At 37.4% G+C, this 24,998-nt stretch overlaps 3 protein-coding genes across 3 annotated transcripts; all 3 read left to right on the forward strand.

The window, feature by feature from the left end:
• Positions 1-2,819: 2,819 nt before the first annotated feature.
• Positions 2,820-9,556, forward strand: LOC121375460. Its single transcript, XM_041502928.1, has 2 exons — positions 2,820-3,089; positions 6,157-9,556. Exon 2 carries the CDS (start codon positions 6,187-6,189, stop codon positions 6,886-6,888), a length of 702 nt encoding a protein of 233 aa, XP_041358862.1. The 5' UTR covers positions 2,820-3,089; positions 6,157-6,186; the 3' UTR covers positions 6,889-9,556.
• A 380-nt stretch (positions 9,557-9,936) lies between these two features.
• Positions 9,937-18,152, forward strand: LOC121376537. The gene is made up of 3 exons (XM_041504446.1): positions 9,937-10,491; positions 11,804-11,879; positions 16,935-18,152. The coding sequence occupies exon 3, from the start codon at positions 16,948-16,950 to the stop codon at positions 17,638-17,640; it is 693 nt and encodes a 230-aa protein (XP_041360380.1). The 5' UTR covers positions 9,937-10,491; positions 11,804-11,879; positions 16,935-16,947; the 3' UTR covers positions 17,641-18,152.
• Positions 18,153-22,455: 4,303 nt separating this feature from the next.
• On the forward strand, positions 22,456-23,808 carry LOC121376210. The gene has a single exon (XM_041504026.1). The coding sequence runs from the start codon at positions 22,471-22,473 to the stop codon at positions 23,113-23,115; it is 645 nt and encodes a 214-aa protein (XP_041359960.1). The 5' UTR covers positions 22,456-22,470; the 3' UTR covers positions 23,116-23,808.
• The last annotated feature ends 1,190 nt before the right edge of the window (positions 23,809-24,998 follow it).

Raw genomic sequence — 24,998 nt, forward strand, 5'->3', positions numbered from 1 at the left:
AACCAAGACTCTCTGCCTACTAAGCTAGACTCCCAAAGTGAACCGAGACACTCTGCCTACTAAGCTAGACTCCCAAAGTGAACCGAGACACTCTGCCTACTAAGCTAGACCCAAAGTGAACCGAGACACTCTGCCTACTAAGCTAGACCCCCAAAGTGAACCGAGACTCTCTGCCTACTAAGCTAGACCCTCAAAGTGAACCGAGACTCTCTGCCTACTAAGCTAGACTCCCAAAGTGAACCGAGACACTCTGCCTACTAAGCTAGACCCCAAAGTGAACCGAGACACTCTGCCTACTAAGCTAGACCCCCAAAGTGAACCGAGACACTCTGCCTACTAAGCTAGACCCCCAAAGTGAACCGAGACACTCTGCCTACTAAGCTAGACCCCCAAAGTGAACCGAGACTCTCTGCCTACTAAGCTAGACCCCCAAAGTGAACCGAGACTCTCTGCCTACTAAGCTAGACCACCAAAGTGAACCGAGACTCTCTGCCTACTAAGCTAGACCCCCAAAGTGAACCGAGACTCTCTGCCTACTAAGCTAGACCCTCCAAAGTGAACCGAGACTCTCTGCCTACTAAGCTAGACCCCCAAAGTGAACCGAGACACTCTGCCTACTAAGCTAGACCCCCAAAGTGAACCGAGACTCTCTGCCTACTAAGCTAGACCCTCCAAAGTGAACCGAGACTCTCTGCCTACTAAGCTAGACCCCAAAGTGAACCGAGACTCTCTACCTACTAAGCTAGACCCCCAAAGTGAACCGAGATGCTCTGCCTACTAAGCTAGACCCCAAAGTGAACCGAGACTCTCTACCTACTAAGCTAGACCCCAAAAGTGAACCGAGATGCTCTGCCTACTAAGCTGGACCCCACAAAGTGAACCGAGACACTCTGCCTACTAAGCTAGACCCCAAAGTGAACTGAGACACTCTGCCTACTAAGCTAGACCCCAAAATGAACCGAGACACTCTGCCTACTAAGCTAGACCCCAAAAGTGAACCGAGACGCTCTGCCTACTAAGCTAGACCCCCCCCAAAGTGAACCGAAACACTCTGCCTACTAAGCTAGACCCCCAAAAGTGAACCGAGATGCTCTGCCTACTAAGCTAGACCCCCCAAAGTGAACCGAGACACTCTGCCTACTAAGCTAGATCCCAAAGTGAACCGAGATGTTCTGCCTACTAAGCTAGACCCCCCAAAGTGAACCGAGACACTCTGCCTACTAAGCTAGACCCCAAAGTGAACCGAGACACTCTGCCTACTAAGCTAGACCCCCAAAGTGAACCGAGACACTCTGCCTACTAAGCTAGACACCCAAAGTGAACCGAGACACTCTGCCTACTATGCTAGACCCCCCAAAGTGAACCGAGATGCTCTGCCTACTAAGCTAGACCCCCCAAAGTCAACTGAGACACTCTGCCTACTAAGCTAGACCCTCCAAAGTGAACCGAGACTCTCTGCCTACTAAGCTAGACCCCCAAAGTGAACCGAGACACTCTGCCTACTAAGCTAGACCCCCAAAGTGAACTGAGACTCTCTGCCTACTAAGCTAGACCCCAACGTGAACCGAGACTCTCTGCCTACTAAGCTAGACCCCCAAAGTGAACCGAGATACTCTGCCTACTATGTTAGACCCCCAAAGTGAACCAAGATGCTCTGCCTACTAAGCTAGACCCCCAAAGTGAACTGAGACTCTCTGCCTACTAAGCTAGACCCCAACGTGAACCGAGACTCTCTGCCTACTAAGCTAGACCCCCAAAGTGAACCGAGATACTCTGCCTACTATGTTGGACCCCCAAAGTGAACCAAGATGCTCTGCCTACTAAGCTAGACCCCCAAAGTGAACCGAGACGCTCTGCCTACTATGCTAGACCCCCAAAGTGAACCGAGACGCTCTGCCTACTAAGCTAGACCCCAAAGTGAACTGAGACGCTCTGTCTACTAAGCACACACACACACACACAGTTGAATGGTTCGATCTTGCAACACAAGCACCTCAAGCGAGCACTCGACTGACTGAGCTAAATCCTGCCCCATCATAGTGAAGAGAATGGGGGTTTATTTTTACACTCTGCATATGATTATTTTGAAACTTATTTTAGAGTGAGATAGGGGAAAAGTAGCAAAGTTTCTTTTATATGCACTTTCTTACAAACAGGACAGCACACACCAAAGTGTTTAAAAACAGTAGCCTATACCTACTTGAGTTGGGACAGGAGAAGAATCATTATGCTCATTATTGTTGAGTACATCATTAAATAAAAAAATTCTTTTATTGTTTCAAAATAGCTGTAGTTTAAAATGTGATGTGGTGTTGTTAAACAAATGTTCTTTCCTTTCCTGCCAGTGAGTCAATTATTGTCCCATATACTGGTGGGTGGGCAGGACATAGCTCAGTTGTACAATACTCTTGCTGCGTGGTTCGTCTGGGATCGATCCCCATCGGTCGGCCCATTGGGTTGTTTCTCATTCCAGCCAGTGTACCACGACTGGTATATCAAAGGCCATGGTATGTGCTATCTTGTCTGTGGTAGGGGTGCAAATAAAAGATCCTTTGCTGCTAATCGAAAAGAGTAGCCCATGAAGTGGCAACAGCGGGTTTCCTCTCAATATCTGTGTGGTCCTTAACCATATGTCCGACACCATATAACCATAAATAAAATGTGTTGAGTGTGTTGTTAAATAAAACATTTCATTGCTTCCATATATTGACAAAATATGTGACATTTAGGCCTTAAGATAAAAAATGTTTTTACACCTGATAAGATGTACATTTGTTTAAACAAAAATATTAGGTATTACAGAGGGGAGGTTTAGATATCAAACAGGAACAATGAATGTCATACAAAACTTGAAAACCTTCCTTCAATGTCATACATACTATTAAATGTGAAATATATTTTTCTGTATGTTATACATGTTATATATGTCATTAATTTAGAAATAGAAGAAGTATAATAGAAAAACTCCCCCGTTTAAGTCAATGGACTGATCTACATTAGTTGTGAGGGAGATAGCCTACTTGGCAGACAGGTCATACTTCAAGAGAACATTGTTGTTTCTACCTGGTGGTCGACAGTCAGGAACACAGGTGAGTGAAATGTTATTTTCTCGTTAAAATACTTGTCATTGTCTTTAGGTTTCTGTTGTTTTTCATCTTTTCTTGATATCTGTATATTTTTTAAGTTGTTCTTTTGCAAGATTTAAAGTATGTGATACTTCAAAATAATAATGTATAATTTTAAAAAAAACCCACGGAAACACACGTATGTCAAATCTGTGAAGTTTGAAATATTGCTTGTTTCAGTAAGTGTCACTACACTCCACCCCACAAACAGACACACCACACCACACCACACCACACCACACCACACCACACTCTACCAGAGTACTCTTTAATTATATGTTTCAATATTCTGTTATTGCACAATACTACAACCCACTACAGAAACAAATTCACACACGGTCATCAGGTAGATGATGGTAGTATTAACAACAACAAAAAGTTATATAAGATGAACATTGAACATAACATGTCACAATATGTTAAAACATGAGCATCAAATTACATACACAGTACAAACGTTTGTTTTGTTTGACACCACTAGAGCACCTTGATTTATTAATAATTGGCTGATGGATGTCAATATATGGTCATTTTAAGTCTTATAGACGAAACCTACATTTTTCCTCCATTAGCAGCAAGGGATCTTTTATATGTACTTTCTCACAGACAGGACATCACATACCATTGCCTTTGATATAGCAGTCATGTGACACTGATAAGGATGGGGTTAAAAACATCAGAGAATGGGTCCACTTATTATGATCAAAACACCTCTAGGTGAGTGATCTACCAACTGATCTAGATTCCACCCAACAGAATACAACAGAACAGAACACAACACAACACAACAGAATAGAACAGAACAGATCTTTATTTCGCTCAAGGCCACCAAATGGTAGCATTAGAGGATTGTATACATATAACAAATAAATATATAATTATATAGACAAGAGAACAATGCCAGGATAATTTTATTTCAACTTATTTTTGTGCTTTTATCCAATTTAGGTTCAAGATCGCTGTCCCGGGCATACACCTTAACTGTCTGTCCAGGACAGTGGGTTAGTTGTTATAGTTGTTAGTGGTTAGTGAGAGAAAAGAAGGTGTATTGGTCTTACATCTACCTATTGGAGTTGTTAAAACTCACTCTGATAGGGAGTCGGGACCCAGTACCGGGCTGCGAACCCAGTACCTACCAGCCTTATGTCAAATGGCTTAACCACGACACCACTGAGGCCGCTGAATAAGACTGCTGACCGGTATTTGACAGTGAAGTTGTAACATGAGCTGAGGTGTCCACTCTCTGGTGTTACAGAGTAATTAACAGTGGACAAAAGCCCATAGCTGAGTTGTCAGGAGTCCAAGGAACGTCCCCTATCTGCACACCAAGAGAAAGACAGTTTGACAGTGGTGTGCTTTACTCATTATCTAAAATATTGTAGTGATGTGTTTGCTTAACACACGTCATGTAGAAGTGTGTCATGCAGGACTCAACACTTATTCTGGACCTGAGACGGGATTTAGCTCGCCTGTAAAGCTTGGGTCTTCGGACTGAATGCCACTAGGTGGACCAGTTGGGCTTACCCACATCCCAGTCAGTGTCTCACCCACATCCCTGTCAGTGTCTTACCCACATCCCTGTCAGTGTCTTACCCACATCCCAGTCAATGTCTCACCCACATCCCAGTCAGTGTCTCACCCACATCCCAGTCAGTGTCTCATCCACATCCATGTCAGTGTCTGACCCACATCCCAGTCAGTGTCTCACCCACATCCCAGTCAGTGTCTGACCCACATCCCAGTCAGTGTCTCACCCACATCCCAGTCAGTGTCTCACCCACATCCCTGTCAGTGTCTCACCCACATCCCTGTCAGTGTCTTACCCACATCCCAGTCAATGTCTCACCCACATCCCAGTCAGTGTCTCACCCACATCCCAGTCAGTGTCTCATCCACATCCATGTCAGTGTCTGACCCACATCCCAGTCAGTGTCTGACCCACATCCCAGTCAGTGTCTCACCCACATCCCTGTCAGTGTCTCACCCACATCCCTGTCAGTGTCTCACCCACATCCCTGTCGGTGTGTTACCCACATCCCAGTCGGTGTCTCACACACATCCCTGTCGGTGTCTGACCCACATCCCTGTCGGTGTCTCACCCACATCCCAGTCGGTGTCTTACCCACATCCCAGTCAGTGTCTCGCCCCATGGTTGGTCTGTCAAAGGTCTATATGTGCTGTCCTGTCTATGGGGAAAATCCATTGCTGCTGATGGAAAAGCAGGAGGTCAGCACTAGAGTATTACATATCTCTTGTTTAAGGCCTACTACAGATCAAGATAGGTTTCAGTTTTCCAAATATCTGTATCATATATTTCAAAGTGCAGTAAAATATATGATTGTTTATTTTATTTTATTTTTTAAAAAGCATATTTAAAGTGTATGTGTTGTGTGCAATGGGTCACTAGCTTTAAAGTATGAATAAGGATTCCTTTTGAAAATTACCAAATGTTTGACATCCAATAATTTTTTTAGCTCAAGTGGTGTTGTTAAACAAAACAAACTTTACTTATTCTTTATATCTTACTTAGAATAATGTATGAGGTGGGGTGGTGGTGAGGGTGGGACAAAAGAAAAATCCTTATTCTTCTTAATGGTCATATAATTTGAACAGCATACATTCACATCAGGCAAATCTGTGACAACAGTTGACTGACAAGAGCTACAATCTCACACCGTCATCCTGTAACACTGATTAACTTTCACCCATGTTAAAAGTATACATACATTTGTGGCAGCCATTGTAAAATATTAGATAAATGTTTCTTTTAAAGTGTGTGCTGCACTATAATATTTTAAGTGGTAAATCCTGGCTTACACTGAGACTGATTTGAGAAATGTGCAGTCAATGAAAATGTTTGATTTTTAAACTTCAGTATATTATAACATGTTCAATATTTCTGATATAATTAATGTCCAATGTTTTAATTGTCATGGAAATATTAAGCATGTTTAACTTATCCCAGATTGGGAATTTTTTATGTGTATAGTACATGTATCTTATGAGTTGTAATTTCCTCCTTTTTATTTAGAGATCTAACCTCCACCGTGAATCAGCACAGATGTCAACCATGAGGTTCTTTCTTTACATGTGTTTCACAGCTTTGGCAAGTCTCGTTTCACTAACTACTCAAGAAAGCACCAATTTGAACAAGAAAGTTCCGTACTTCACATCAACATTTTTCTACTGTGAAAGCCAAGCTGTGAAGACATCAAATATTACGAGTCAGATTAGCTATGTCTCATGGCTTCTGCCTGACAACACCATCCTGAAACAAGGTCAGATGCGGAAGAAGGTCACAGTGTCTAGTGATGGATACAACCTCACGGTCTCTGACATCAACGATGATATTTTCGGCTACTACTACTGCATTGTTCTGATGAAACCAGTGAATGGCAAACCATCAGAAATCAAATCAATTCAGTTTGGACTGAACATAGATGGAGCAGATTTTTCTGACTTGCATGAACGATATCGTAAGAGTGCAATTATTGGTGGCATTGCAGCAGCAGTGATGGCGGCAGTATTTGGAGTAGGGTGTCTTGTCTGGCACTACAAGTATGCGTCAAAGCGTGACGATCGGAACAGCTCAATAGAAAAGAAGCACAAATCACACATACAGGTATATGAAAATGCAGTTTATGAGGTGGCTGTTGATGACAAAGAAGTGGCCAATGATGAGAAAGGAAACCAAAATGATGAGACTCCAAATAGGGAACCAGTGGTGGTGGAGTCAGTAAACATTCACACTGAGAAACTATAACTCTGCTAGTGTAATGATAAATACTTATGTGTGTGACACTTTAGTTCTAGTTAATGTGTGGATATTCAAGAAAGCCTAGTGCATATACATCTGGCATCACATGTATTAATACAATTCATTAAAATTAAATATACATATTCATGACATACACAAAAACAGAGAGAAATATTTGTTAAGGGACACATAAGCATTTTGTTTAATCAGAGAATGTAAGGCATAAATCCTGGAACTTGCTAATAGCAATACAAGTCTATGAGAAAAGATGCCCAGGTCTAAAAATCCTCCTAGAATCATGGTATTTGGTTGAACCTGACTTTTTCCAAGAAAATCACAATTCAAACCACCATATATTACCATCACATATATGTTGGAATAAGTGGTATAAGATATTCTTATTAACAAGAGTGTGAGAAAAGAAACTTGTTTATTTCAATTTATTTCCATGTTTGTATATAATTCAGGTTCAAGCATGCTGGCCAAACACACATCAGCTATCTGGGCTGTCTGTGCCCCAATGACATGAGGCAGAATGCCAATGGAACTTTGGGGAGGTTTGAAAAAATGAAAATTAATATATAATAAAATTATAACTGTTGCCAAATTTAGGGGGGCCCGGTCCCCTGCTAGTGGTTTGGGTGAGAGAAGAGGAGTTGTTGTTGTAGTGGCCTTACCACTGAGCCATTAAACTCAATCTGATTGGGAGCTGATACAGGGATATGAACCCAGTACCAATCAGCCTTAAAGATTTAGTGGCACAACCACTAAAGCACAAGGCCAGTTAAACAATACACTTACTACAATTGTATACAAAGCTATGTCCTGTTGTCAGGTGGAAAATAAAGACTACTACCGTATGCATGTAGATATCAGCCACTGTCAATATTACCAGTGGGAAGTCCAACAGACAGGACAGTACATGCCATAGTCTTTGATAAACCAGATGTATGATCACGAACCAATGAACATGCCATTCAAGACTGCTCCGCATCCTTGAGATGTTTGGAATTGAAGAAGGATGTTTAGGCTACATGGGTCTAATCAAGCAAGTGTCAATGCCTTGGTCAAGTTGTGATATAAAACATGAAATATTTATTTAAATTATAAAAGATAAAATATTCTATTCTTCTAAATTTGTTTGAGTCTAGAAATCTATTTGAATCAGATTTATCATGTAGAGTCATCTAGTATCACAAGAGCTTGAAAACTAAATCTAACCAACCATAAAACTAGTATTCATGAATTTTTCATTTTAAGAATTAATATCATACAATCAAAGTATTAATCTCATGTAATTGAAGTATTAATTCATCCAAATTAATTGTTATTTGATTGGGGTGGCAGAGGGTGTATCTTTTTTTTTTTTTCAGAATGATTCGCCTGTTCTGGATATGGTATTGTTATAGTATGTGTTGCATGTCATTAACATAATGTAAGATGTAGAGGATATTTCATGTTTTTTGTCAAATATGATTTATATCTCATCGTGTGAAGTTTGCAATCATATATCATGAGTTGTGCTTGTGCGACAAGTATGATATGATTGCAAACTTCACGAGATGAGATATAAATCATATTTGACAAAAAACATAAAAATTTCTATTTATTATATAATTTTTAGCAATTTACCTTTATTTTTAAAATGCCAGGAGCAAAATAGTTCTGGCTTTCTTACAGTGAAGATAACACTCTCTACAGTGACGATAACACATTTAAGAGTGAAATAAATGTTATATAATAAAAGGAGAATAACTCATGAAATAATCATAACATGCCCATGACAACATATGCTGATTTATGCCATGTTTCTGATACTATGTGTCAGTTTGTATAGTATGCTGTTCAAAATAAGTAGGGGATATTCAAATGTAGCACAGTAAAACAGTGTATTATTTAAAGTAATAGTAGATACAGAAGTATGCATAAACCAGACACAGATGGGCCACGAAGTAAAACTTGTGAAAATCAAATGAATGCATTAAAATATGAAAACAAAACAACCAGTTTTCAAAAAAATTAATATATTTGTCATGGCATGTTCTAGATTATGTGTCCAACAACATTTTTGAGTATCCTATCCCATTCCTCCTGCCAAATGTCTGGGATATCATTGATGATGGAGACATCATATGATGATGTCTGACACGTTACTAATTGGGGGAGGTTGGGGCAGGAGGTTTGAGCTCAGGGCTGACCATGTTTAATTTTGTCTTCATGTTTTGCTTCTGCATATGGTATTCATATTTTAATTCAGATATCCCTTATTTTAAGCAGTATATTACAAATATGTGAGCTATCCACGAATCACTTAATATAAACTACATCTTTAAATATAGGACAAATTTACTGCCTTTGTTTCAGTTTTGTCCACTGTTGTTATGAAGAAACAGCCAGTTGTATGTGATGAATGTGACATTTCCTAGTTGGGTTATCGGTAATCACTGGTGTTCTGGTGCATGTTGATTCATGACAACATCAGCCCCGGGTTACTGATTATCATGATGTACTTAAACACAGACATGCACTCATTATGGTAATTCACTCAGGACTACATAATTGTAAAAGTGTGAAACTCACAAAGCCTTTGGTACTGTTAGCCAATAATTTGTTGATTTATAACTCATTGAAACATTCCTTACAAAATGTATTAACTAAATTCAGCTAAAGTTAATTGTTTCTTTGTCTTTCTTTTTAAAAAATTGAAACATAAGATAAAAAACAAAGACATATATATACATGTAGATTATGATGATGATGATGATGATATGAATGATAAAGCCACAGTTTTTATCTTTTTGGTATGGAAGGACTACTTGATAGGATAGAGAGAGGGACATAGCTGAGCGGTAAAGCTCTTGCCTGATGCACGGTTAGTCTAGGATTGATCCTTGTCGGTGGCTCCATTCAAGTCCATTGGGCTATTTCTCATTCCAGCCAGTTCACCACGACTGGTATATCAAAGGTCATGGTATGTGCTAGTCTGTCTGTGGGATGGTGCATATAAAAGATATCTTGCTACAAATGAAAAATGTTGCAGTTTTCCTGTCTAAGACTGTGTCAGAATTACCAAATGTTTTACATCCAATAGCCGATGATTTATAAATCAATGTGCTCAAGTGGTGTGGTTAAAATGAAACAGACTTTAACTTTAACTTGATAGGGTTGTGCTCCACACTTGCTGTCAGTTTAGCTGTCTTGGTATCACTCGAGCCCAAGGTATATGGAACTTGCACTGTCTGTTTATTCATTCATTCTTTCTTTCATTCTGTCATTCATTCATTCATTCATTCATTCATTCATATGGTTAGTGGTTAGTGACAGAGAAGTCAGTGTAGTGGTATTACACCTACCCAAAAACAAATGGTGTTGTCAGTTTTGGGGTCAATCACAGTTTAACAGGGTCACACCTAATCTAAAATAAGTAAGAAGAGGCCAGTAAACAAAGAATTTGGGCTTTGTAATATTAATAGAGGATCTTCTCCAGTTACAGAGGCTGGATTTAGCCCAGTGGTAAAGTGCTCGGTCTAGAATCAATCCTTTTGATGTGCCCATTGGGCCTTTTCTCATTCCAGCCAGTGCTCCACAACTGATGTAAAAAAGATCTTGGTATGTACTAACCTTTCTGTTACTTGTGCACAAACAGGACCAATAAACAGATAGGAATTTGTTACAATAATAGAAAGTGACAGGTGCTTTTGACCGACAAGAATGACAAAAGTGGGACAGGCAAACACACATTTAAAAACAAAATTGGTCTCAGAGATCGAGAATCAGTCCCATACTGGTTAAAAAAGGATTTCCCCCACCCCTATTATATAAAAATAATTTAAAATGTGTCGTTAAATAAAACATTTCTTTCTTTTTTTGTTCTGCTGTTACGGATACTTCAAAACTTAAATGGGACTTATTCATATGTTCTACCTCCCACCCCACGAGATATGACCTTGTTTAAGCCCTGCAAGCTAACTGTAGCATGACCTTGAACAAAGACTTGTGAATTTCACCATTATTTACTCTCAGAGCAAACTGACAGACTATATATACCCAGTTACACAAGGACCTAGTATAAAGGAGATAGTTTACATTAACCTGATACATTTGTATATGTAAATATGTTTTATCCAGAACAAATAAAACACTATAATCCTTATTCCCTACCACCACACACTGAGTAAACAGTCGTGCCAACTCGTACTATACTTTAAGCAATATATATGACCATGCTATTTTAAATGTGACCTAGATAGATCGGCCAATAATTTTGGGAAAACACACAAAGTCTGAAAGCCTAAACTGAGCTGTCCCTTTTAAAAACTAAATTTGTGTGTATGCACGTGTAAACAGACATTTCAACTTGTGTCCTACATTTCGGCAAGATTCCAACACGTTTTGGGGTTTTTATGATATAGTGCTGAGGTAAATATTGCAAGTGATCATACATGGTATACATCAATGTTCTTCATTCACAGATTTTAATATTGTTCATCACTTTCTGTAGTACCAGGTAAGTATTTAGTGGTAATATTTTTATTTCTTTAAAAAAGTTTAATTTAAGTGTAGTCAAGGCGAATAACTTAACACTAAGGTAGGTGGCATTGTACAACACCACCGTCAGTTCTTTACTTTGCGTTAGTCCATACTAAATATGTATATTATATAATACTTTATTATGTTTGCAGTGTGTAGTTAAAGTATAGAACATAGGGCATAATGTTCAATACATTTAATCTCATTTATTGAATTTATTGTTTGTTATTCCCCTTCAATGTAGGTTTAATAAAAAATAAAATAAGAACAGTTGTTTCAAGAGTTATAAAGAATATTATGTTGTTAATTGCTTTGGTTTTGATGCACAACTCAGATCATTATAATTTTATAATTCATTGATCTTTTCCTCAATCAATTTGTATTTTGTCAGTGGCAGGGCCATTCTTAGCTGAAAATAACTCAGGGTGCAGTAAAAGAAAGTTTAAAGAGAAAGAAAACAGAATCAGGTAACAGTAATGTAATCATCATATATCATTATAATTATAAACTTCCTGCCGTTATACCACTGACTGTTCTGATTGGACGATAAACCTCAGAAAATGACATCATTAGTTCATATGTGATGTTACTACATAAAACTGATCCTGGAAAGGACTTTAGAAACTTGTTTTTGTGTATTTTTAACAAACTAAGTTGTGACGTTTGTAATTATAAGAATTGTTTGCCATTTTTTGTGAATGTATCGATGCATAACAGTCACACATTTATTATTTTGTGAATTATACATCAATAGATTCACAAAAAAAGACAAACTATTCTTATATAATAATATTTTCTCCAGCTAGACATACATAAAAAAGACACTTTTAAATATTTTTCAACTGCTCTGAGTGGCAAGTACATGTAATTCTGTAATGGTCCTCTAAACCTACTTAAAGGAGTGGACAATTAAGGCATTTGGCCTGGTATACATATTCAACGATATATAATGCACATTATTGCTTAATATCAACAAGTATAATCGTATAGTTAATTAATAAAACGGTTAAATGTGACGGCTATTATATATAACGGGTGCAGCCATTTTGTACCATCCCAGTGAATACGCCCTCTGGTGAGCTGGTGGTTACGTAATACCTAATGTGTCACGTCAGGAATTAGTCTTCGAACTGAAGAAACAAAACATACCTGATTTTTGCAGATGCATCGCAATGTTCTGTAATAATAGTCATCCCAGTAATCCAACAACAATTATACATTATTTTTCAATACAAAATAAACCACCATTGTCAGTGTTGATATAACTGTATTATGTCTTGTACATAAATTAACCCATGTACTGAAATAATAATTGGAGTGTTTTCTTGGTTAATTGGTCTTTTCTTTCCATACCGGCCTCGGTGGCGTCGTGGCAGGCCATCGGTTTACAGGCTGGTAGGTACTGGGTTCGGATCCTAGTCGAGGCATGGGATTTTTAATCCAGATACCGACTCCAAACCCTGAGTGAGTGCTCCGCAAGGCTCAATGGGTAGGTGTAAACCACTTGCACCGACCAGTGATCCATAACTGGTTCAACAAAGGCCATGGTTTGTGCTATCCTGCCTGTGGGAAGCGCAAATAAAAGATCCCTTGCTGCCAATCGGAAGAGTAGCCCATGTAGTGGCGACAGCAGGTTTCCTCTCAAAATCTGTGTGGTCCTTAACCATATGTCTGACGCCATATAACCGTAAATAAAATGTGTTGAGTGCGTCGTTAAATAAAACACTTCTTTCTTTCTTTTTCTTTCCATGGCCTGTACCTGTGGTTCCTGATTGGCAGGTGTATATTTAGACGGTCGCCCAGACACTGTGTCTAGACACACTAAAAAGACGTGCCTCTTTTATTAAGATCACAAGGTATTGTCTGATAGCCGCGCGGACACCCCTCAAATCGGAATGGTCATTATCACTTTATTACTGTAAGTAATTCTGTAAAACCCTTGATTAAGTAGACTTTCCCATCTAAAATCACAAAACTGACCAATTACATCGTCCCAAAGAAAAGAAAAGTATCACTTGGGTATCGTGAGTGGTCGTTTTTGCTCGAATGTACCCTACCAATAGGCCTAATAATATGCATTTTTTCTTTGTATTTTTTTTTAATAGAAAAATACTAAAGCTCCATTTCATTCTACTGATGCAAATATATTTAGTTAAATAGTTTATTATACTATCAAGTCATTTATGTTGTTTTACAAGTCAGGTTGATGAAAGCGAAGCACCTTGTCGTAAATTAGAGCATTTGTTTACACTATACATAGAGGAGATGGACAGAGCTGACATCACTTCGCCCCAAGCTATACCACCGGACGTCACAAAAACGAAACAAAATGGCTGCTCCCAGTTAGCAGGAATAATCATTTTTTTTATTAACTCTAAAATTACGTGTTTTTCATTTGTTAAAGTGTCAGTATGTGTTGGTGGTCCGGGTATGCATCTTTCCAACACATAAATCTCTTGTTTGAGTTGACCCTACCTTTAAAGTGTCAGTATGTGTTGGTGGTCCGGGTATGCATCTTTCCAACACATAAATCTCTTGTTTGAGTTGACCCTACCTTTAAAGTGTCAGTATGTGTTGGTGGTCCGGGTATGCATCTTTCCAACACATAAATCTCTTGTTTGAGTTGACCCTACCTTTAAAGTGTCAGTATGTGTTGGTGGTCCGGGTATGCATCTTTCCAACACATAAATCTCTTGTTTGAGTTGACCCTACCTTTAAAGTGTCAGTATGTGTTGGTGGTCCGGGTATGCATCTTTCCAACACATAAATCTCTTGTTTGAGTTGACCCTACCTTTAAAGTGTCAGTATGTGTTGGTGGTCCGGGTATGCATCTTTCCAACACATAAATCTCTTGTTTGAGTTGACCCTACCTTTAAAGTGTCAGTATGTGTTGGTGGTCCGGGTATGCATCTTTCCAACACATAAATCTCTTGTTTGAGTTGACCCTACCTTTAAAGTGTCAGTATGTGTTGGTGGTCTGGGTATGCATCTTTCCAACACATAAATCTCTTGTTGGAGTTGACCCTACCTTTAAAGTGTCAGTATGTGTTGGTGGTCTGGGTATGCATCTTTCCAACACATAAATCTCGTTTGAGTTGACCCTACCTTTAAAGTGTCAGTATGTGTTGGTGGTCTGGGTATGCATCTTTCCAACACATAAATCTCTTGTTTGAGTTGACCCTACCTTTAAAGTGTCAGTATGTGTTGGTGGTCCGGGTATGCATCTTTCCAACACATAAATCTCTTGTTGGAGTTGACCCTACCTTTAAAGTGTCAGTATGTGTTGGTGGTCCGGGTATGCATCTTTGCAACACATAAATCTCTTGTTTGAGATGACCCTACCTTTAAAGTGTCAGTATGTGTTGGTGGTCCGGGTATGCATCTTTCCAACACATAAATCTCTTGTTTGAGTTGACCCTACCTTTAAAGTGTCAGTATGTGTTGGTGGTCCGGGTATGCATCTTTCCAACACATAAATCTCTTGTTTGAGTTGACCCTACCTTTAAAGTGTCAGTATGTGTTGGTGGTCTGGGTATGCATCTTTCCAACACATAAATCTCTTGTTTGAGTTGACCCTACCTTTAAAGTGTCAGTATGTGTTGGTGGTCCGGGTATGCATCTTTCCAACACATAAATCTCTTGTTGGAGTTGACCCTACCTTTAAAGTGTCAGTATGTGTTGGTGGTCTGGGTATGCATCTTTCCAACACATAAATCTCTTGTTGGAGTTGACCCTACCTTTAAAGTGTCAGTATGTGTTGGTGGTCCGGGTATGCATCTTTCCAACACATAAATCTCTTGTTGGAGTTGACCCTACCTTTAAAGGGACATACTCTAGTTTTAGCCTGTGAAAATTAACACTATGTTTAGTTAGTCGACAAACCTGTAACACAAATTTAAAAATATGAGAAATGCATTTTGTGATATTAAAAACACCAGGATGGCCAAAAACACTTTGAATGTACAGAAATGAATAATCTAAACAATAAAATCTAAGTAAAGTATGATTTCAGTTAACAAAAACAGCTTTAATAGTAAAACAAAATATGCCTTAGTGTTTAAAAACTAGGGTATGTCCCTTTAAGCCAAATGCTCACTTTACTACTGTCACAGCCAAATAAAGGTCAACAGGTTAATGTTCTTGTGCAGAGCTCCGATCATCCCTTCCTGAGCTTAATATCCCATGGTAGTGTCTGTAGTGTAACACTTCATGAAACCACTTCTACACAAGTATTAGATTTACCCATCTATTTCATAATAAAATTAAACTACACGACTCTACCTACTCTACAGACTAGACTGATAAGGCATTTCCCAAACATACAATGGATCAATTTTGAAGATCTATACTGTGATCACTATTTTGATTTTGGACTTTAACATCAACAAGTTAAATTTCTGTAAAGTTTTTTGGTTACGGTCAATCATTTGTAACTTGAGTGTATGCATAACTTACAAGCAGATGGGCATATTATTTATATTATATAATCACAATGTAGTTTTATTGATTATATGTATTTTGTATATAATAGGGGAAATTTTGAAATTTCATTTACAGACAGTGGTTGTTTTACAAAGTATCCTTTAAGACAGGTTACCCTGCAATAAATACTCACAGGCATGAGATGTTGCCAGAAACTGGGTGTGGGGATGTTGTTATTAATTCACCTTTCAGTGTTGTGTGGTGGTGGGGCAACTAATATCCTAACCACAAGATTCAGAGTTAGGGAGGCAGTTATTAGTCCCCTTCCAGTCCAACCGGACGGGACTATAGGTTTCATCTCCGTCCATCTGTCTGTCTGTCCATCCGTCCGTCTGTCTGTCCCACATATAGTTTACCGGATGTTCTTTTTTAAGAAAGCCTTGAGATAAACTTTTGTGTGTAGCTTTATCATGTACTGTTACAGATCAAGTTTGACTTTCATGGCCATTTACCCATTTTTGATGAAGTTATGGCCCTTGAACTTAGGAGATGTAAAAATTTGCTTTCTGGACATTTTTTTCAGAAGGCCTTGACATACTGAACTGAAATGTTGTGTATAGCTTTATCATGTACTGTTACAGATCAAGTTTGACTTTCATGGCCATTTACCCATTTTATGGCCCTTGAACGTAGGAGATATAAAAACAAATTCCAGACTTTTGTTTTGCCATGCCTGAAGATATTGATATGAAATTTTTTACATACCTTTATCATGTACTGTTACTGATCAAGTTTAACTTTTATGGTGATTTCCCACTTTTCACAGAAGTATTGCACTTGAATTTAGGAGATACGAAAAACATTTGAGTTCGATAGGGGACATGTATTGCTTTAGCAGTACTCTCATAATGCTTGTTTATTTACATTTCAACTGAGGGGTGGTGGTGGGTGTGAGTGAGGGGGTGACACATATTCTTGCAATATCAGCTTCAGAGTTGGTGGGCAGAGGGATGCAGGCTGTCCTCCACTTCCAATGTATTTAATACTGTCATCACTATCCCAACCAAGTAAAACACTATCTACTTCATTTTGTTTTTCAGGAATGAAATAAAGATGCTTTTCCATCTGTTAACAATCATACTGGCTGTCATATTAGTTCCAGTGGGTTGTTACAGTAAAACAAAAGATGAAGAAATGTCCATGGAAACCAACTTCATTGTTCCATATGATGTGCCATTCAATTTGTCCTGCCAGAACTATGTAAATAAATTTGACGGTTCCCTTCTTTCAAACACCCGCCACATGATGTGGATTCTTCCTAACGGAGATTTTATCAAGCATGGCCAGTCAACTCAACACCATAAACGAGTGCATGTCTTTCACCAAGGGAGACAACTGAAGATTCGCAAACTCAACGACGAAGATTTTGGAACATACACCTGCCTGATCTACACTCCAATGACCAAGCAGTATACTATAATCCAGAAAACAGTCAACATTAATGGACCATACTGGGGCGATCTCACAGAAAAGTATCGGGTTAATTTGATAATTGGCAGCGTTGCAGCATCTGTGGTGTTGTTGTTTATGCTGGCATTCTGCTGGTGCTACCACCGCAACTCTTATGACAGTGACAACAGGGATTGTGTCCTCTCCACATTCAGTCCAACAGCTCATTGCGGCCACGATAATGTCACATATGATGTTGACTGTCAGGTCAAAAATACATTGCCTGATTCCAGTCCTGCTTTGGAAGTGCAGGAGGTCAAAGTTGAAATACAACATGCAATTGATACCAAACTTTAAATTTCAAAAATACTACTTTCAAGACACCTAATCCTAAATATCATATCTATTTAATCATTATATTGTTAAAAACTCAGTGACAGATGCAGGTTGGATATTCATGGAACCCAAACCCAATTTGAAAGTTTTAGTCTGTAATTTATTGGTGATTTTTGTTGTTGTTTTTTGTAATATTTGATACCATGTTCACTAAAGATGTTCCAAAAATGCATAATATCACTCCCCTAATATGACAGAAATTGAAACAGTACATAGCATAAACATAATACTATTGCAGGTTCATCATTTGAGTCAGACCCCCGCACCTTTCCACATTCCCTATTTGTCTGACAATTCTGCATCTGTCACTGGAAACCACATGATTAAACAGAACAAATCATAACATATACCGGTAGTGTACTCAGTCTAAGGAAAGACTGGAATAAAAATAACTTTAAAGTAATGGTTCAGACAAATTGCTAAATTGTTTTATAATGTTGTAAACCAGTTTGAGAAAATAAAATGGAAATGTTTTCATATTTTGGGGTTTTTTTTTATAGACTCAGTCTTTATAAACATTTTGATTTGGGGTGAGACGTAGCATCATTGTAACAACAAAGCTTATATTACTTTGCCTATTGTTGAAGATGGAAATTTTTAATGTTAATTTATAAAAAGAAAGGAAAGGAATATTTGTATACCAAATCTCAGCACATTATAGCTATTTGGAGTCTAATACAGTTATGTTTACACTTCATCTAGGTTGACACAAAACTCAGTGCCACCACATCAGTTATACCAAATAGTAACAAGGGATCATTTATAAATTATATGATTTTCCCATAGACAGGACATCTCATACCACAGTTTTTGATATAACAATTGTGGAATACTAATTGTACAGGCCCACTGTTAGCAGTTTATCCTATACCCCTCTCATCTGATGTATGTACTCTACCACTGAGCTACACCCTAAAAGAAGAAACCTGCAACCTCTAGAGTCTGCTCTTGTTAACAAATAGCAGCAATGTGTCTGTTATATGCACATACAATGGCCTTTGATATACCAGCTGTGTAGTCCTGGTAATGTATGCATTGTTGAGTAAAACCCCTGTAAACCAGACACCCACAGGACCAAGTAAATAGTATGATTTAAGGGATATCTGGTTTAGAGAAGTTATGTTATGTCTGTGTTAAAAAGGGACAATAAAAAATGTTCAGTTTTGAAGGAATGTTGATTTACACAGGGTTCAGTGTTTAGGGGTTTCATGGTGTTCCATCATGGTCCCCCATGCAAGTACTGTAATAATTTACAGCTGAAAGTAATTAATATCTATAAAAAAGATATTGTGCTCTTTTAAAAAGATTAGAGAAAGTCTACCTTTCATTTTTATGTTTCAGTTTGTGAAATTAGCATATTAATGTACCATGCACAATAGCGAGCATGACAATGTAAGCACAATGATAATTGGTTCAAGCCAACCTCTGACCTGGTTAAAAGGATCGGATATGTGACAACCAATAAGTAGAACAAAAAAATTCAAATGTTCAACAAAACAAAACAAATGTGTGAACTAATGCTGCACATTGTTTAATATGAATCTGAATACTTTGAATATTAAATAAACTAATTATTTGAATATTAAATAAACTAATTATTTGAATATTAAATAAACTAATTATTTGAATATTAAATAAACTAATTATTCCATACACAGAGAGGAGATATTTCATAAGGGAGCTTGTTCAATAAATAAAGCTGTGCTACAGTAACAATTTTCATCAAAAGGTTGAAATTTATTTTGTTTTTGGTTTTTGTTTATTGTTTTTTTCTGGGGGTTTTGTGGGCTTTTGTTGGGCTTTTTTTAATGGCATACAACCACAGCTGTAGGCCATTAAACATTATAACTGCATAACAATATGATTTGAAATATGAGGAAAAGTTAAATTTTCTTTTGTTTTGTTCCATATGAGCACATGGATACTGGATGTCGAACAAATGTTTACTCATGATGCGTAGTCTTCAGAGGAAACTGCTACACATTTGCATTAGCAGCAAGGGATCAATTATATACACTTTCTCACAGACAAGACAGCACATACCACAATGACCAAAACATCTCAATCAAGTACTCTACCAACTGAGCTAGATCCTGCCCCAAAATTTGGGGTAAGGAAACAGGGTCCATACTTTTACAATTAAAGAATTGCCAAGCTATTTGTATGGAAAAGAATTTATTAAAGCCCTGAGCATAGGCTTCATATATGAAGACAAGTTATACTGTCAGTGTCATCATCACAATCATCATCACCACCATCATCACCATCATCATCATCATCACCCCACCATAATCATCATCATCATCACCACCTTCATCATCATCACCATCATCATCATCACCATCATCATCATCATCACAACAATCATCATCACCCCACCGCAATCATCATCATTATCATCACCACCTTGACCATCATCATCACCACAATCATCATCATCACCACCACCATCATCATCATCATCACCACCACCACCATCATCATCATAATCATCATCACCAGCACCACTTCCACCACCATCATAACCATCACTATCATCATCATCACCATTATTATCATCATCATCATCACCACTACACCATCATCATCATCACCACCACAACCATCATCACTATCACTATCACCATCACCATCACCATCACCATCACCATTGCCATGAAATAAGTGACATTAATATTAGTTACCATTTACAACTTCAGCACTGTGTTATAAATCCCATGTCATTAACATATGTCAACAAATATCTCATACCTTATTATGCAATTAAAACAGCTAATGTTGTATTCTAGATGCAATAAAATAATGCTGCACACTATACAAAGTAGAAGGAAGGAAATGTTTTATTTAACGACCCACTCAACACATTTTATTTACGGTTATATGGCGTCAGACGGACCGCACAGATATTGAGAGAGGAACCTGCTGCTGCCACTCAATGGGCTACTCTTTCTGATTAGCAGGAAGGGTGCACCGGCTAGAATGAGAAATAGCCCAATGGGCCAAACGAGGGGGATCGATCCCAGACTGACCGCACATCAAGTGAGTGCTTTACCACTGGCCCATACAAAGTAGAAATTTGGCAAGCATTTCTGCAAGCCATGTTCTTGTTCTTTTTACAAATTAGGTCCTTGCCCCCAATTCAAATATCTTTGTTATGGACATACAGAAACGAAGAAAGTCTAGGAACATAAAACAATCCAGATGATTATAAGCCTTTGAAACAGACACTTCTCAGTACTCACCAATTGCATAAGGATCGGTAAGTTGATTTTTTTTTTCTAAAACAAAAAGGAGAGGTGACCATGTATCTTAATGGCAATATTTTTAATATTAACAGAATTAATAAAATTTAATAGGCCTTCTACGTTTATCTGTACCATATATCACACATTAAAATTATTATTGCTAAAGTGGCAGACACTAATTTTTAAACACTATGACATATTTTTCACTATTTGATATTTAAAATAAAAAATTACTTAAATTTTATTGTTTAGATTTTTCATTTTTGTACATCTGAAATGTATCTGATCATTCTAGTGTTTCTAATTCCATGAATTGCATTTTCAAATTTAAAAAAGACACATACTACTGAGAGGTAACGGTTATGGAAGGAAATATTTTATTTAACAATGCACTCAACATATTTTATTTATGGTTATATGGCGTCAGACATATTGTTAAGAACCACACAGATATATAGAGAGGAAACCTGGTGTGACCACTTCATGGGCTACTCTTTTCGATTAGGAGCAAGGGATCTTTTATATGCACCATCCCACATACAGGATAGTACATACCACGGCTTTTGTTACACCAGCTGTGGAGCATTGGCTGGAACGAGAAATAGCCCAGTGAGGCCATCGATGAAGATCGATCCTAAACCGACCTAACGGTTATGGAGACGAGCTCTAGTCTACGTTTCCACATTTCAACGTCATAGACTCTTATTTCACTCTATTGTTGCTTTATCCGGACTTGTTACAGGTTTGTAGATTAACCAAATGTAGTGTCCATTTTCAAGGCTTAAAACTAGGGTCTGTGACTTTAAATGTCTCTTTTTCACTTTGTATTCACTGAACATAAAAATCCTAAAGATATCCAAGAAGTAATATTTTCATTTTATTCAAAGTGAGTGCATATACAAAATTTTAAATCAAATATGACCATAATGTATGTGAACTGTGAATGTGTATATGTGTGTATGTGCATACATGCCTGCAAGGATATATTTTACAATTATGTATATTTTTCACATGATTACAAATGACTAAATTTTATTTATTCTGTGAGTGTTAGCCTCTCTTCATGTCTCACTTATAAGAAGAAGGAAATATTTTATTTAATGACGCACACTCAACACATTTTATTTACGGTTATGTGGCATCAGACATATGGTTAAGGACCACACAGATATATAGAGAGGAAACCTGCTGTCGCCACTTCATGGGCTACTCTTTTTGATTAGCAGCAAGGGATCTTTTATATGCACCATCCCACAGACAGGATAGTACATACCACAGCCTTTGCTATACCAGTTGTGGAGCACTGGCTGGAACAAGAAATAGCCCAAAGAGTCCACCGATAGGGATCAATACCAGACTAACCACGCATCAAGTGAATGCTTTACCACTGGGCTACATCCCGCCCCTCACTCATGATCATTTTTAGAACAAAATATCAAACATATTTTTGTCAAAATGATGGATAATTACTATTTTTCATACTCATTCAACATATAATAAAACGTATGCAATTTTTATATTTGTAGTTCAAGAAACACAAGCAATAATGATGAATGGTAGAACTATTCTTCTGGTCCTACTGCCAATTTGCACCATTCAAGCATCAAAGCAGTGGTCTTCCCTAGTGGAATACCACTCTTCAATAACCTTCAACTGCAGCAGTGAAGATAAGGTCGTCAAGGAATCGGACCAGTTGGAGGACATCACCTGGATACTACCATCTGGACAACTAGTCCGAGGTAACTCCCTGACAACAGGCCGTGAAAATGTAAAACTTCTGGGAAATGGAACACAGTTAGAAATCAGTGATGTTGATGATGCTGACTTTGGGGTTTACTACTGCATTGCTAAGCTAAATGGAGAAGACTGGGTAGTGAAAAAAGGAATAAACATTATGGGACCTTATTTTGGGGATTTGGTGGCCAAGTACACTCCGAAAGCGAAAATGGGAGCTGTTGCTGCAGGCATTGCCTTCGTCATTCTGTGCTGTCTTCTTCTAATGTACGACAAGAACCAAGCTAAAGGAGAAAAGGCATATGATGCTGTTTTTCTGATAGGAAACCAACACAGTTTGGAAAAGGAGGGGGTGGACAATCCTGCCATGAATATGAAAGAAATTGAAGATGAAAGCAATTTTCCAGCTTTGGAGTCAGGACAAAACATAAAAAACCTGGCAGACACTCATCTATAAATAATGAAAAAAACAAACAAATCTACAGTTAAATGGTGTAATACTTCAAAAACAAGTTTTAAAATAAAATTAAAAGTATTTTAAAACCTATTAGCTTGCAGTTTGCATATGTATCACAGATGAGTCAGTTTTTGATAATGTTTTATTTTCATTGAATGGTATGGATGTGGAAACCCGGTCATCACCTAGGACCAGCCAATGAACAATCTTTAAATCAATATCACACATGTGTGCTCATTGTGTGTGTTTTCAAAAATAACAAACAATTTTTTTCACCAATGAGTGTGTAAGATAAAACTTTAATCCATGTTTCGACATTTATTTGTTTGTACTAGTATTACAGCAAATGAACTCTTATGAAACTATCTTATACATGTATATATTCATACTTTAATCAGTTTATATTTTATTTTAAGAAATATTCTTGCCAAATTTATCAACTGTTTGGTAAATGAAGTGAACATGTATTTTATCAGATTCAAATGTTGGTCAGTGACTGGACAAATGAATTACAAATATGTAGGTCAGGATGAGTTATTTAGGATTAAGTGTTTATGAAACATGTCCTACAAAACAAAATGTACGGTACCTTTCACAGAGGACCAGCATCAGTGGCAGAGTTGTTAAACCACTGGCCTATCAACAAAATATATTGTCAAGATCTATGTTTTGGTTCATTATATTTAACTATTTGTTTGTTGTTTGTTGTTGTTTGCAATAGTAAGAGTCTTATTTTTATATTATTTTATATGTTGACACTTAAAGGGACATTATCAAAATAATAAGGATGGGATGTAGTTCAGTTCTAGAGTGCTCATCTGAGGTGCGACAGGTTTCAGGGTTGACTATCCTTGTTGGATTCCAACTATAGTAACCCATAACTTGTTTATCAAAGGCTGTGGTATGTACTGTCCTGCCTTTGTGAAAGTGTATATTAAAAATATGTAATTGTTTTTTGTGTGTTTTTTAGGAGTAGCCTATATCATATGATGGCAATATGTTTCCTTTCTTTCTTTTTTAATCAAGTATTTTTAAAACACATATTTTAAACACATAATAGCCTTAGTTTAAATGTGCTATGGTGTCATTAAACACATTTTCCTTCTTTGTCTATCAAAATTTCATACTGGTGATTTCCTGGCAAAAATATTTATTAATTCTTGTTTTAAACACCCATACAAAATTAATACCAGATGATTTCATTTACTAGAAAATAATTATTGTAAAATGTATTGAACATGACTGACAGGGTAAACATGCCACGTGATTCACAGTTTTCTATGTACAGTGAAATTCTTCTAAACCGAACTCTCTGTAAAGCAGAATTCCCTCAAAACTGAATGTTTTTCTACAGTCCTTTTTTAAATATCAGTACAGAAAATAACCTCTCTAAACTGGACTTTTTACTTGTACCTGTATGTGTCCAGTTTAGAGGGGTATCAATGTACTTTGTTTTCCCCACAATGTCTAACTATAATTCCTTTTAATAAGTTAGAAAAGAAAAAGCTGGAGGCTAAAATACCTAGGAGACAGAGACTAAAAATCACCATAGATTCAGTCACAAATTGAGATGTAGATTTTTCTGTGAACTTTCTCTCTCAGCCTTGGAAGAAGTTTTGGGAAGATAGCTGTTTCCACCCATGACTGCACATTGCAACACATTACAATTTTAATATGCAAAAAGTATGTGTGGAATCAATTAATTTCCAGTTATTGTATTTATCACAAATGAATATAAAAATAAAATAGGAAAATAAGACAAGTGACTAAGGTAATGGACCTTTAAAAGGGACATTCCTGAGTTTGCTGCATTGTAAGATATTTCCGACTAATAAAATATTTCTACGATTAAACTTACATATTAAATATATTTTCTTGTTTAT

The sequence above is a fragment of the Gigantopelta aegis genome, chromosome 6 (genome assembly GCF_016097555.1).
Source record: "Gigantopelta aegis isolate Gae_Host chromosome 6, Gae_host_genome, whole genome shotgun sequence".
In the NCBI taxonomy this organism is placed as follows: domain Eukaryota; kingdom Metazoa; phylum Mollusca; class Gastropoda; order Neomphalida; family Peltospiridae; genus Gigantopelta; species Gigantopelta aegis.

What these genes read in the sequence shown, in the direction of transcription:
- LOC121375460 (XM_041502928.1), top strand. Translation starts at nt 6,187, where the DNA reads ATGTCAACCATGAGGTTCTTTCTTTACATGTGTTTCACAGCTTTGGCA.
- LOC121376537 (XM_041504446.1), top strand. Translation starts at nt 16,948, where the DNA reads ATGCTTTTCCATCTGTTAACAATCATACTGGCTGTCATATTAGTTCCA.
- LOC121376210 (XM_041504026.1), top strand. Translation starts at nt 22,471, where the DNA reads ATGATGAATGGTAGAACTATTCTTCTGGTCCTACTGCCAATTTGCACC.